The sequence below is a fragment of the Anastrepha ludens genome, chromosome 4 (genome assembly GCF_028408465.1).
Source record: "Anastrepha ludens isolate Willacy chromosome 4, idAnaLude1.1, whole genome shotgun sequence".
NCBI classification, from domain to species: Eukaryota; Metazoa; Arthropoda; class Insecta; order Diptera; family Tephritidae; genus Anastrepha; species Anastrepha ludens.
In genome coordinates, this window is record NC_071500.1 from 32,819,856 (window position 1) to 32,835,452 (window position 15,597).

The window sequence follows — 15,597 nt, forward strand, 5'->3', positions numbered from 1 at the left end:
TCCCGCACAATTGTCATCGCATTATTTGCATTGTGGCTGCTAAAACAAGCAAAAACCGAAGAAAAGCACACAGTTACACATTGCATCAGTGCCGCCAGCAAGAAGAAGCGGGCGATCGTGGTAATAGCGCAGACACCCGAAATTTAGCGAACTCCTCCTCCATCTGTGCGATCCTTCCTGTGCAACGAAGGTGGGCGTTCCCACTACTTACGACTGGTAGCGGCAGGCTAATCACTTACCCTGTCAGAAATCAAAATAGATTAACGAAACCAACACAAGAGAAGTCTTGACGAGGCCCTATGCTCCCGAGAGGAGTGAACAAGGAAAAAAGAAAAAAAATTATGATAGCTTCTTTTAATATTTGAGCTGACTCGAAAATGACTTTAGAACTATACTATAGTGGACCAATTTATGCAGAATTCGAATTCGATTCTTAAGAAATACACCCTTCTAAATGTATAGTACATACATATACAATTACATTAATTATCGATTACACCTTTTTTAGGTGTTTGGCCTAGCTCCTCATCCTATTTGTTGCGTCAGGCTTGATGTTGATACCCAAATGGAAGATCCTACAGTTTTTATCCGACGAGCTTTTTCATGACAGAAATACACTCGAAGGCTTACCATTGCCTGCCTAGGGGTGACCGCTATTAGAAAAAACATTTTCTTCATTTTGGTATTCCATGCACAGACATTTGAATCTATGAACTTCCGAATGGTAGTCATGCACCAGCCCATTCGGAATATTTTTAGTTCAATATTTTCTCTCTTGAAGTTTTAAAGTCAACAACATTACTTATGTATATCTTGTGCATTGAGAGAATATTCCTTTTATAAAAGTTCAATCGAATCACTTGGAAATCTTATTTTTGAAAAGTTCACAAAAACAAAACGGCACCTTCCCACATTTACCTCACCACCATTCACTTTCATAAAATTTTTCGAAATGACGCACTCCATTCATCTCGTCCAAAACTTTTCGAGTGCAACCGCAACTTCAACACATCAACTCCTCATTCCCAATTCGTGGTCATTCTCCGCCAAATACCATCTCATAAACAGATTTCAAAGTCAAACCACGCGAGTGAAATTAATAACAATTTGCCAAAAAACACACCCAACAAACCATTCTAAGCGAAAAGAAAGCCATAAGTAACGACGCCAAATGAGTATGGGCGAAAAAAACTTAAAACACTCCAAGCGAAGCAGAGAAGAAAATGTGAATAATAGAAATTAAATGCAGGACAAACACTCCAGTCAGATAACAACTCAATTCAATTTGTAAGCATATTTCTGGGCGCGCCCTCTTTCCATCGTAAACTTAGCCGCTCACGCCACAGCACAGTGAAACGAAACGCCAAAGTTTTGCAATACTCATAAATATTCATCATCGCTTTAGAGAGGTTTCTAGTAAAAATATGTCGAAGAAATAAGTAAATGTAAGATGCATAAATAAAGCAGAGTGAGTGGTGATGGAGAAGGCGAAAGTTTGGCTGAAATATGGTGATAGATATTTGTTATGGAAAGAAAAGTTCTCGCTTTAATTTTCGTTTCTTTTTGACTTTGTTTTTCTGCTCGTTATTTGGCTAAAAACAAAACAGAGTTGACAGTTGATTGGTACTGGGGGAAGTATACACCGTTTCGATACTTTTTGTTGGCATATTTGCCGCCCGAGTTGAGCTCAATTTGATGGAAAAATGCTTTTGGCTGGGAGAAGAAATTGTCAATAATCATGAATTTCGTGATTGTGATTTTAGCACAAATAAGCAACTAAATTCTAAAATATTCATATACTTTCACAAGAGGATATAATAAACGTTTTTGCTATCGCTTCTGTGCTGAAACTTGAATCACCGCGAACTACAAAGCTTTGCTCTGTTTTCTAAAGACATCCCTTGTATTGGATACGGATTTCACACCCATTAAAAAAAAATTCCTGCTCTTATTTAGATTTGTCTGCGCTTCTTATTTTTTCAGCTTTCCCCGATTGTGTAGCCCACGTAAATTTTGTTAAAAGTAAAGTTAACCTAAGCCCGTACGTGATGCCTAGATATATCAGTTATGGTTGGTTGAAGTGATGATTCACCAGGAATCCAATTAGTGCTTCCGCACTACGTTTTAACGTGGAAAGCCGAACGCTTGAGTAATTTTTAGGTAAACAGCTGAGCTCAGACAATTTAATCAAAAATATGTGCGCAGTAAATGGCTGTTAGAACGCAGATAAAAGTTTCGCAAAGAGGATAATGCTGCACCTGCAATGCAGAGAAGAAATCAGCCCTCGACAGGAGGCGGACTGTCTACGAACTGACGACAAATCACAGACGCTCACGACGGTATAAGGCGGTGTAATATTATCGCAACACCTTCCGATGTTTCTGTTTTATTGCAGATTCAAAAGAAACTATCGATAGCGTATAACCTCCATATGCTCATGTGAGAGGAACCTGGGAGCATGCCCCATTTAACGCTGGTATGACGACAAAGAGGCATTAGAAGAGTCTATAGCTTGAAGCTGGCTACAAATATGGTTGACCCAGTCATGGGTGAATAGTAATGGTCCATTTAATGGGCGCCGGTATAAGCCCACCCGAAGTAATGCATTAAGTTCTTCCGGGAAGGGAGTCTCCCTAGGTGAGGAAGAGAAATTGTTTTAGTGGCTACATAGCTCGACGCTGTTGACGACGGTTGCTGTAGGTGCGAAGGCATTCTGAACCCTACTTCACCCACAAAAAAGTGTGCTTCTGCACCATTTTGTTTTCACATCCTCGCTACCAAAAAGTTGTACGGTTACTCTTTCGCGACTATATCCAGTCTGTGGGATTGAGAAACCACACAACCTTGTTTACATCTATACCGGTCAGCTCTTTGAGGTTTTCAAAAAGCGGGCCAGTTCACACCAATGGTTAACACCCACGCCTTCCATTGCGCAGGGCATATCATAGAGAAAGTGTAAGGTATATTCCTATTTCTCCGGTTTTTTTGTTTGTTTTATTGTCGGGGCAGACTAGCAAGTCAGCACTCAGACACAATTAAGTCCATTGTAATGCACTTGGATTCCCTTTTTAATTTTCTTTAAATCTACACGACCTCCGAAGAAATCTGAAGGGATCTTGTGGTGCCAAAGAGCCAAGGTGGTCGCTTTTTAACACATCAGTGCCAAAGACCTCAAGCCTGACTCGAGCGAAGGCCGACGCACAGAAATTGCAGAAAGTGGTACGCAGTCTCATGCTTCTCTCCATATGCTGGGCAAAATGCACTGTCTGAGATGCCTACCTTTTCCATATGCTTCGCCCACAGAAAGCGTCCCGTCATAAGTCTAACCAGCAGTCTGCAGTCCCTTCTGCTTAATGACAGGAGGGTTTGCGACAGTCGGTCGGACATGACAGGTAACATCAGTTTAGTCCATCTGCAGCCTCTCTCAGCCTGCCACGTTCGATTGTGGGTTTAAGTAACCCGTTTGCTAACCATGGCTTTGATGGTTGCAGAAGGGAGTAGCAGAACGGGCTCCGGGCCAAGAAAGTTGAAAAAATGCTGAAGAAAAAAATCCGTTCTTCATCAAATGATGAGGTCATAACAGCTGTCGAAGCGCTTTTTGCGGCCATTCCAGATTCCCACTTCAGATGGAATTCATAAATTAAAATCTCGTTGGTACAAGTGCATTTCAAACCATGAAATTGTGTGCTTTTCTTATCGAATCGCAAAACTTCTTGACGACCTAGTATATAAGGGGTGATATTTTTTAAGAGCTATAGGAAAGTTTTTCAAAAAAACACAGGTAAAATTCAAAAAAATGCATGACATTTTTATTAAAATCGATAGTACAGTCCATATAATTTAATGTTTGAAGATTATTTCATGCAAATGTTGACCGCGACTGCGCTTCAAATGGTCCATCCGCTTAGTCCAATTTTGGCATACTCTTTCCAATGTTTCGGTCGGTATCTCACATATAAATGCTTAATTGAAGCAGGCTTGTCTGAATAGACATGAGCTTTAGCATAGCCCCAAAAAAATAATCTAAGGGCGTTATATCGCGCGATCTGGGTGGCCAATTGTCAGGTCCCGAACGTGAAATAAAATGTTCACCGAACTCGCCTCTCAACAAGTCCATTGTTACGCGTGCTGTGTGGCATGTGGCACTGTCTTGCTGAAACCACATGTCATGCAAGTCAAGCTCTTGCATTTTGGGCAAAAAAAGTTGGACATCATTTCACGGTAGCGCTCACCATTGACAGTTACGTTACGATTCGCGGCATCTTTGAAGAAGTACGGTCAAATGGTACCTCCAGCCCATAAACCGCACCAAACTGTGACCTTTTCTGGATACATTGGTAGCTCTTGCAATTCTTCTGACTGATCTTCACTCCAAAATCGACAATTCTGCTTATTTACGTACCCATTAATCCAAAAGTGAGCTTCGTCGCTTTCGATAAAAAAGTGGATCTTCGCCCAACTTTCCAAGAACCTATCCACCAAAAATTCTGCGTTGCGGTAGGTCGTTCGGCTTCAACTCTTGCATCAGCTGTATTTTGAAAGGCTGCACACCTAAATCCTTTCGCAAAATTTTCCTCGTTCTTGAGTAACAGAGGCCCAATTGCTGCGAATGGCGTCGAATCGATAATTGATGGCCATCATTAACACTGGCCGATACAGCTGCGATATTTTCTTCAGTTCGCACTCTACGCAAGCGTGTTGGTGGTTTGATGTCCAATAATGTAAATTTGGTTCTAAATTTAGTCACAATAGCTCGAATAGTCGCTTCAGTGGGTCGACTAACGATAAACTTTCTTAACAGAACACGCATTTTTATAATAAAATTCAATGATTTGCAAACGTTGTTCGTTTGTAAGACGATTCATGGTTAAATTATAGACCAAACTGAAGATGTTTGACAGTGAAACAAAACACGAAACGTGCTTCTGCTGTTTAAACCAACAGTTTAAAAAGATAATAGCTAAAAGATCACCCGTTACTTATATAGCAATCAAGCTGTGCCTATAGACCCTATTGGAATCTTTTGCTTTGAGCAACGCAAGCTTATGTCGACATGGTGAAATGTTTCTCAAACCTGAAGTACATACAAACATATGTATGTATGTTAAATTTTTTCAATTACTTAGAAATATCACCAAAGCTGCCTAATAGCTTTCATAATTTGCTGAATCATTATTTGTTGCGCTGTTTTGTCCACCACTTTTTTCCCAAACCAGTTGACAAGTTCAGTTCAATCAATTCAATTAACAAGCCGCTTTAATATTTTACATGCCCGTTACGGTTAAGCAGGATGAAATTAATATTTGTATGAAATTTCCAGTACCAATTAAACCTTTTTCAATTTTCAAATACTCAGCGCTCGCATAAAAATGCTTCCTCAGCAAGCCATCGACATTAGTTGACATTTTCAGCTTCATACGATCTACAACTTAGGCATCGTGCAGAATTAGCAAAAAAAATCACCACAAAACTTCGCAATGGCTTTCAAATTCGTACTCTGTTTTGCTGCCTTCCTTGCTGTGGCCAACGCTGGTGCAATCCTATCGCACGTTGCCGTAGCTCCTGTTGCCGTCGCTAAGATTGCTAATCCCTCAGTCGACGCTGTCGCCACCACTCATCAAAATGTGGTGCGCTCTTTCGCTGGAACCGGCTCACATCACTCCAAGGCTGTGGACACACCATACTCCAGCGTACGCCAATCGGACACACGCATCAACAACAAAGTCTATGCACCAGCTGTCGCTAAAACTATTACCACTTATGCCGCTCCTGTAGCTAAAGTATTTGCCGCTCCTGTTCCCACCGTTGCTACTTACGCCACCGCTGCCGCTCCATTGGTTAGCAAGTCTCTAGTTGCTCCAGTGGCCAAGGTCGCACCAGTTGTGTACTCACATCCAGCGGCGCCAGCGGTTTACAGCCATGTTGCTGCTGCTCCAGCTGTTGCCTATTCACCAGCCGTAGCTGTTGCGCATGTTGCCTTTGATGGTTTCGGTACTCATTGGGGTTATTAATAAGGAATTGAAACTGACCTGAAATTGTTATGATTTAATGTCCAATATTTATTCAATAGAAAATGTTACCAACTTGTTGTTGTATATTGGAATAAATTAATTCAACTTATTATTATATTATATGTGGTGGTGTGTCTTCTCTGCTTATTTCCTTAAAAATAATTACAGGTGGTGGGTCGAAGTTAGCTCCATATACAGAAAACTTAGCGGTCCTCATCATATGACGAAACCTAAACTCGGCGAGTGAAATGCTCGCGGAGGCTAAAGAAGTAAGGGATGAAAGTGAGTTCAGAAGAGACGAACCTGGTGCTCTCAGTGAAAGAGTACAAGATTCAGACTTGGTCTTTCCCCAAGTCAGATAAAACTTTGCTAAAACTTATCTAAACATAAAAATAGAATAGCTAGCTTGCGTAGGAGAGAGGGTTAATATGGTCACCATTGCTTTACACGCATGCTGGAAAGCACTCTATAAGACACAGGGTATATCAACCCGATGCTAAAATTGGGTCTAGCGAACTATCATAGAACTTTGATTTATTGATATATGTATAACACACCCTCGAAGTGCACAGACTAGCAAGTTAGACTAGAGTATAATTGGGACGCTCTGCACCCCTCACTTAGAGCAGGATGCGAATTGTTAAATCACTTGTCTCAAATCTCCACTCTTCCGATGTGATTAAACCATTTCATCTTTCTGATAAACGCTGAAATATAGTGGCTGTTTGCAGATTCTAAGTATACCAGACATCCACAGAAGTGAGCGTTTTGACTCACCTAATAAGATGCACAAACTGTATTCGAGCCATACCCAATGTTGCTCTCGCGTAACCGACTGCAGTTCGCATTTGAGTAACTGGAGAGCTGTTAATAGATAATTCAACAGAATTTTTAGTACAACAGACTTCACATTTTTGAAGATCCCGAGGAAATATTGAAACAAGCCGCATTGAGTAAATTAGGTTAAGCGCCCTCAAATCGTTCAGTGATTCTCTACTAAGTGCTCTGAAGTGAAAACAAGTTGGTAAACTACGAGCGGCTATTCTATGGAAAAAGATGTCTTGACGAGTCGCTTGGTAAATTTTTTTACGGAAATGGTAATGATTTCTGTATAAATAAGAATATATTATAGCCCTCGGTGGATTGGGTTTCAGTGAAGTGAAAAACTTACTGCGGACTTCGTAGGCCAAACACGACATTCAAATACTCTTCCAGACAACTGCAACATTTTATAATTTGAGAATCACAGCTAGGAGTGATACTTGACTATAAACTCCATTGAAAGCTCCCCATTGAAAATCTGGAGTAGAAGCTTTCTACTCCTGCAAGTCCATGTTTGACCAAAAATATGGACTCAAGAGCAGTTCGTTTTATAGATGCACAACGTAGTGGTTCTGCCAATTTTAACGTACGGATGCCTTATTTGGTGGGAAGCTCTTCAGAAGGGCTATAATATCAATAAATTGGAAAAAGTGCAAAGAAATGGATGTATTGGCATCTCCTGAGCATATGAAATTTGCCCCAGTATTGCTATGAATGTCGTTTTGCACTTACTTCCTATCGACTTTTACGTAATTTTAATCGTTGCTCAAAGTGCTATCAAGTTAAAGGTGGTTGGCTTCTGGAGGCAATCTCTCAAGGGGCATGAAAACATTTTTAGGCAGTTAACACAGCTTTTCTCTTAACTTTGGACAGATCGCTGGTACGTCTTAAAGCCGCCAGTCCAAGTTGGAATAGGGAGTCGGAGCAGTGATTTTCTCCAAATCAACCAATTTATCTATTTCCTTAAAATTGCCGAGTATTGCTAGTGTTTTTCAGGCAGAAGTTCTTGCAATCCTGCAGACATACAGAATGCTTAGGGAACGCGGGAGCGGGGAGTTGTCAACATTTTTTCGGATGCTCAAGCTGCGATAAATCCTCTGACGACGACGTGTTGCAGATCCAAATTGGTCAACTCGTGTAAGAAGGACAGCGAATCCCTTGAGTGAGCAGATAACATTTGTCTGATCTGGGATCCAGGACATAGGAATATAAAAGGAAATGAAATTGGTGATGAGCTTGGCAGGAAGGGGTCGACTGAATTGGTCTTCCATCCGGTGGTCGGCCTTGGCTGTTGTTAAAGGAGAATTTCACAACTTATCTCTCAAGAAAGTCCAGGTCAGATGGAGTTCCATTACCTCGTGGGCTATTTCGTAAATCCTATGACTGCAGGACAATAGACGTAGGGGGCATATAGTCCTGGTCCTGGTCCAATTTCCAAACTATTAGGCTATGGTTACCCGTCATTGGACGATCGACACTCATGCAGGAAAGCTGGATTTACCATTTAATAGCCATTGTAGAAGCCGTGGGAGCTTTTCAGAGAAGGAGGTTATTGAGGACTTTCTCTGTAAATACCCGGGAATTTAGCTCTGGTTGACTGTAGACATCTGCCTATTGGAGGTCTCATAATGGTATCAAAATGGCGCTTAAGTGCTATTTAGCGAGTGTACCAAAAGTAGCTAAGTCGGAACAGAATTGATCATTTTAGCACCTATAGATGGAAGTCTTCATTTACAACCATGGCAGCCTGGCCTAAAGCCAATAGCAGTTGTGATTATCTACTCACTTCTTTTATAATAGTGAAGTGCCTGTATAGACGAATCTAATACCAGTTCAAGACTCACTGCTCTATCCGTCTCTCAGAAACCTACGCTAGATATAACACTGATACCGAAGGGGAACCACCAACACCTTTAGGGACGATCAGCTCGTGCTTTGATCCTACAATGCGAAAATCACCAAATACCAAAGTTTTGGAAAGTAGATGCTAAATTAGTTTTTGACGGGGTTTCAGTATACTTTATTGTCTTACATCAACTGACGTAGCCAAAATGGTATTAGCTCTGATGGAGTTTTCGCTACAGATCATTTTAGAATTTTATAACCAAATGGCATGACTCTAGGAACTAATGGAATCATGCATAAATAAGAGTTGAGCCACCCGTTTGGGTTCTAATAATAAATTAACGTATTTTTCTTTCATTTGTACAGAAACTTGTCTATGATAATGAATGGAATGATTATTTCCAAATAGAAGTCACAACCTTATCAGAAAAGGCAATTTTTGGATTACAATAATGCATTTTTAGTAGGAGTGTAGGTCTTCGAAATTTCCGGGATTTATTTTATAATCACGGGATAACGGAACGGTGCCGATACTAAGATACTTTTGGATTCGTTAAAATTTATTCTTAAACATATGATGAATATTTCTTGAATTTTTTAATATTTTGAGTTCTATTGTTTTTTGGTGTAGTATATTTTTAGAGAATATTACTGTAATGTAAAGGGATTTCCAATAACAGGTGTTATTGGTGAATGAACTGCGCTTAACAATTAACGATTTTTTATGGTCGGAATTGAATGGTATTGATCTGGGCCACACAAGCAACGAAACCACTGATCTTTTACGGGAAAAGTTTCCGGATCGTGTTGTCTCTCGAAGAGGAGATCACAATTGGCCACCGAGATCTTGTGATTTAACACCTTGTGACTTTTTTCTTTGGGGCCACGTGAAAGAGAAGGTCTACGCCAATAGCCCAGTCTCGATTCAAGACCTCAAAGATGGTAATCGTGAGGCTATCGAGGTCATAGGGCAGCCACTTTGCAATTTGGTTAAGGAAAATTTCATGGAAAGGATATTGTCCTGTAAGCGTGGTCGTGGTGGTCATTTGCCTGATGTTATTTTCCACTATTAACGGCATACACTCCTCTTTATAATGAAATAAACATCCGATCATTAATATTAAAAAATAGCATTTTTCTTTGAATATCAAAATAACACCTCTTATTGGAAAACCCTTTATTACCATATAAAATAAAAATTGTTGAAACCTTGCAAACATCGCTGTACTATTGTTGCGACCAAGTCAGTATATGCATTAGTGTGTTGTGTTTCCTTCGCTTGCAATCTTGGAATGGTGCACATTCGGATATGTAGTAGCTTATTTTGTTATTTCCATTTTGTTATTCTCATTTAATAGCCAAAAGTTAACGCATCCTTGAATGAAGGCAATGTACACTGCCGCAATTTTCCACATAATTTAATAAAAGTCATTATTAGTCATCACCAAAGTAATAGAGACATTTGTTAATATGCAAATTAACTAATATATTATACTCTCCGACCAAAGAAATCCCAGCAAATTTCGTTACACCACCACAAAAAAAACACTGTCGAGAATTTTTGCAAAGCTATAGCAATAAAGTATATAAAGGATATCCTTATATTACACATAACAAATCTCAACTCAACTAAATTCGTAAATAATGCAAATTTGATTACGACTGCGAGTGTGCAGCGAAGAGGCTGCTCGGTGACAAGCAAGGAGGCGTTGCCATTTTGGTTGGGTCACAGCCGCGCGAAGCCATGAATGCCAATTGTGCGTATAATCCGCAGTAATCATTTTAAATTTGACACCAACAAGTTAAAAGTCTGTTTGCCTCTTCGTGTATGTGTGTGTGTGCTTAGTATTCTGAAAGTGTCGTAAGTACACTCCGCTTCAAAATTATGTCACTACAACTACTTTTACCGCACTCTTGATTGATTATTTAATTGAAATAAAATTTAATTTGGGCTGGCAGTTTTTGGCAGCAAATAAATTCATAGATGCAGTAGAACTCATCATAAACACACATAAAAATGGGCTCGACGCAGCACTTTTTTATTTAATTTTAAAATTTTTTTTTATTATTCAAACATTAAATTTATTTACATTTCATGCTTTTTAACAAAAGTAACAAGTAATAGGACTATGAATAAGTTCGTGCGGTTTTTTTTCGAAATTTGAAACTTTATTGACGTAAAATGGTTACAAATTTAATATTCAAAATATTGTCCATCGCTTACTACTACTTTTTCCCATCTTTCTGGCAATTCACGGATTCCCTTTGTGAAAAATTCGGTCGGTTTTGCCGCAATCCACGAATCGATCCATTTTTTGACTTCATCGTAATTACGGAAGTGCTGGTCAGCCAGGCCATGTTGCATCGATCGGAAGAGATAGTAATCGGATGGCGCAAGGTCTGGACTATACAGCGGGTGGGGTAGGACATCCCATTTGAGCGTTTCTAAGTATGTTTTGACCACTTGTGCAACATGTGGCCGAGCATTGTCATGTTGCAAAATAACTTTGTCGTGTCTATCGGCGTATTGCGGCCGTTTTTCTCGCAGTGCTCGGCTCAAACGCATCAATTGTCGTCGGTAGACATCCCCCGTAATCGTTTCATTCGGTTTCAGTAGCTCATAATACACAACACCCAGCTGGTCCCACCAGATACACAGCATAACCTTCAGGCCATGAATATTCTGCGCCGACGTCGATGTTGAAGCATGGCCAGGGTATCCATACGTTGCCCGACGTTTTGGATTGTCGTAATGGACCCACTTTTCATCGCCAGTCACAATTCGATGCAAAAAACCCTTTCTTTTGTGCCGTTGAAGCAGTTGTTCGCATGCCATAAAACGGCGTTCAACGTCTCTTGGCTTCAATTCATACGGCACCCAATGGCCTACCTTTCGGATCATTCCCATGGCTTTTAAACGTTTGGAAATGGTTGATTGATCAACTCCCAAAGTTGTTGCAACCTCTTCTTGCGTTTGAGCCGGATCTTGATCGAGCAATTCCTCCAATTCGGTATCCATGAACTTTGGCGGCGCACCCTCGCGTTCTTCGTCTTCCAAGCCAAAATCACCACTTTTAAAGCGTGCAAACCACTTCTGGCACGTTCGCTCAGATAGAGCATGCTCACCATAAACTTCCACCAAGATACGATGACTTTCGGCTGCTTTTTTCTTCATATTAAAATAATGAAGAAGAATTCCCCGCAAAAACACATTATTTGGCACGAAATTCGACATTTTCAAGTGTGGTAAAAATATTGTTGTTTACGCTTCAAATAAAAAACTTATACTGACGTTTGTGCCTTACGACAGTAGCTCTCCAATGAATGTTTGGAAATGTGGATCGATGGAATAATAATCAAGTTACGCCATCTGTTGTAAAACCGCACGAACTTATAAATAGACCTATTAATATTTTTTTCAAAGTATAGACGTATTATAACAATGGATTAACTACAAGGTCTAGTGGTTTCTTCCTTTCCAAGCTTCTTGTGCAAAGAGTAGAAGCTTCAGCATTGGTGTGCTGTTGTATTCTTTTAGCATACTTCGCAACGAAAGAGTTTATTGAGTCGTTGTCTTTGTTCACCTGCAGATTTCTTGCATGCCTTCATTTTGAACAATACTTCGGAGAACCTTATTTTGAAGGCGTTGAATCATCTCAACATTACTTTTCGCTGTGCATCTCTACATCTGGTTGCATAGGTCCAAAAATAGAATCTGTCGAACTCTCCAAAATACGCCTTTGTCTCAGCGATGACTTCCTCGTTTGAACTAAATTGTTTTCCCGCTAACCCTTCCTTCAAATTAATAAACAAGAAAAAGCCGCACCAATTCATAACCCAATTTATGCAGTTTGGTGGCGACAACTCTGGATGAATGTGCTGGTGCGCTATCGCAGTGAAATCATACCTTCCTTTTCGCCGAATTGAGCCGTGTCTCCTTCATTTTTTTATGAAAGAGGTCCAATAACTCACTGTAGCATTGTCCAGTGATTGTTCTACCTTTTTCTAAAAACAATCCATGAAGATCACGCCATTCGCATCCCACGAAATCGTCGCCATGTCCTTTCCGGCCGATGGGACTGTCTTCACCTTCTTTGGAGCAGAATCACCAGGAGAAATCCATTGTTTTGATTGGTTCTTAGTTTCTGGTGTGAAACGATGAGTCCAGTTTTCATCAACGGTTACAGCTCGACGCAAAACTTCACTGAAATCACACTTAAAAATCTCACTTTTACTAACGGTTAAATGGAGTTTTCCTGCTGCCTCTTAAACTTTAACACTTTCAGCCGTATTTTCTTTTCACAAATTTAAATTTTCATAAACAAAGAGACTTGGTGAGTTAGAAAAAGGTGTTGCTATCGTCATGAAATGGCGTGTACACACACATGACTGTGCCTTAGGCTGACTTTCTACAGTTTATCTGTGTGTTTGCTTATTTGTTTTTGATTATTGTTCAGCGGCTTTGCGGCGCGTATAATTGAATTTAGCTCAAAATGCGCCAAAACTAATGCATTTAGCGAATTGAAGACAATATCAAACGCATAAGAGAATTGAAGCACCATCAGCAATTCAATTTGGAAAAAGTGATGAGTTGTATTAAAGTGCTGCTTAATATTTCCCTCAATCACGCAGACATCAACAACATTAGTGTGAGCGCGTAAGCGTGAGCGAATTTGCGCAAATCTTTACTTAGCGGCAAATCTGCAGCTATCACTTCGCACAATTTATTCAGGAATTTTTAATCAAACCGTTGCCATTAATTACTCGAAATTCTTAGCCACATAACAGACATTTTTTGCACACCACCATCGCCACCCGCTATCCACGCTACCACTGTCTCATACTCTCCTCCCTCTCTCTGTCACTGCGCTATTGCAGTATCTTAGTCTGTCGGAAAATCAAACTTCAGAGTACACATACACAACCTCCACCCCATCCGAAGTGGTGGCAAAGAGCGTTAAAAGGTCGCTGGAAAAAATCGAATAACAAACCATGTGGCTGCCAAATACTTGCCGCTCAGCCACCACCAGCTACAACAAAAACGTCAAGGATGTTGTGCAGCAAAAGTACGTAGTAGTAGCGATGAAATGCGAGGTACAAACCACAGCAGTGTGGCATACTGAAGCACAAAAAAAAGACTGAATTTACGCGCGCTCAAGTCTGTGGATATTTACACTCGCATATCTGTGTGTATGTGCGGTAGTAGAGAGCAGGAGAAAAATCAAATTAGGTGCAAACGAGAAGAAACCCGCATTGGCATACAGCACATTCCCCTGGTCTCTGCAACAGCTTCTACAAGTCTTCTATTAGTCCTCACCACTGCTCAGCTACCAAGGCTGTCAGCAGCAGTAAACGCTCGCACTTGTTGGCGCAGGGAGAATTCTGGTGTGCAGTAGCCGTCGCACAGATGCTAGCAGTGCGTGTATTTATGTATGTACGGATTCTACTTGTCCTTACTTACACACACATACATACGTATGTATTTGAGTAAGCAGATGGGCGCGTTGTAATGAATAATTTATAATAGTTGGCAAGCTTTTACGGAAAATTAAAGTTTTGTGGCTCTTCATGCCAACCAAACCACACGAGCCTGTAAAAAAGGCGTTGCATCAAGTTGGAGGGATTAACCAAAAATAAAAAAAAAATAAAAATGTTGGAGGGGAACGAACTTGTTGAATGTAACCTCTTCCAGCGAAAAACGACGTGTGGTTGAGTAAATATTATAGGCTACACAATGTTAGCTGTTTTCAATGAAAATGGCTTATTGGCAAATTTTTACATCAAATCACTCACATAATTTTGCTTTGTTACTGAGTAAAATGCATTCACTCCTCACTTTTATCCTTAATTTGTATTTAACGCATTTATGAAAAGTGCCATCACTTAAATGTCCACCATGAGCACATCTACAGGTAAAACCTGGAAATTCTGTCGATTTATGAATGCCTAATTATTTCAGCAACACTTTGCGCTACTGCAGCAATATATCTCAACAGCACGTCAGCTTTTTAGTCTTTGGCGTGACAGTCCTTTTTCAGTTCTTGACAGCACTAATTTCTTGAAATTTTTTCACCAACTATTGAATTGCCGACTCATTCCGACGATTATTTCCACCAGAAAAATCAAGAATTTTACGATATTTTAGTTTTAAACATCGACCCTTTTCATAATAAATTTCAGCGCAGTAGAATATCGAAGAGTCGCGTTGTGTTTGGTATTTTAGACAAAGTGTGGAGATTATCAATTATATCCAGGCGCACGAAATTCAGGATCTTTGAATCTAATGTAAAGTCTGTTGTTCTGTGTGGGTGTGAGACATGGAACACATCAATGCGTGATATAGAAGCACTCCAGGTATTTATAAATGGCAGTTTTCGCAAAATTGTGCGTGTTTTCTGGCCTGATACTATCACTAACACCGACATCAGGGCATTAACGAAGCAGATACCCGTCCATCCTGAAATCCGCCGGCGAAAGTGGAAACGATCACACACTGCGAAAACCACATGAGGATATCACTAAAGCCGCTCTAAACTGGAACTCGCAATGCAGTCGGAGATGTGTTAGACCATCTAACACGTGGAGGCAACTAGTGGAAGCAGAAGCGCTTCAAGCTGGTCACACTTGGCGGCAAATTAAATTTCTAGCTTTAAATAAATCGAATTTTAACCTGTTTATTGAGATCCTTCGTTCCACCTAGAAACTACAGGGATATATATATACATATATAATTATATACGAGGGCGCTTCAATAAGTACCCGTGTTTGATGACAGAGGGCGTTCTTGGGAGAAGCTGGTGTAAGCGTCTATCAAACGACAGCAAAACAAATTCCAGACTGATTGATGGGTTAGTTTGGATTTGGCAGCTATTCGAGTAAGCAGTATTTCGTGATTTTCTCTAAGATGGAAAAAAGTATC

General features: G+C 40.2%; 1 protein-coding gene across 1 annotated transcript; it reads left to right on the forward strand.

Moving 5' to 3' along the window:
* Positions 1 to 5,477: 5,477 nt before the first annotated feature.
* On the forward strand, positions 5,478 to 6,011 carry LOC128862372 (larval/pupal cuticle protein H1C-like). The gene has a single exon (XM_054100952.1). The coding sequence runs from the start codon at positions 5,478 to 5,480 to the stop codon at positions 6,009 to 6,011; it is 534 nt and encodes a 177-aa protein (XP_053956927.1).
* The last annotated feature ends 9,586 nt before the right edge of the window (positions 6,012 to 15,597 follow it).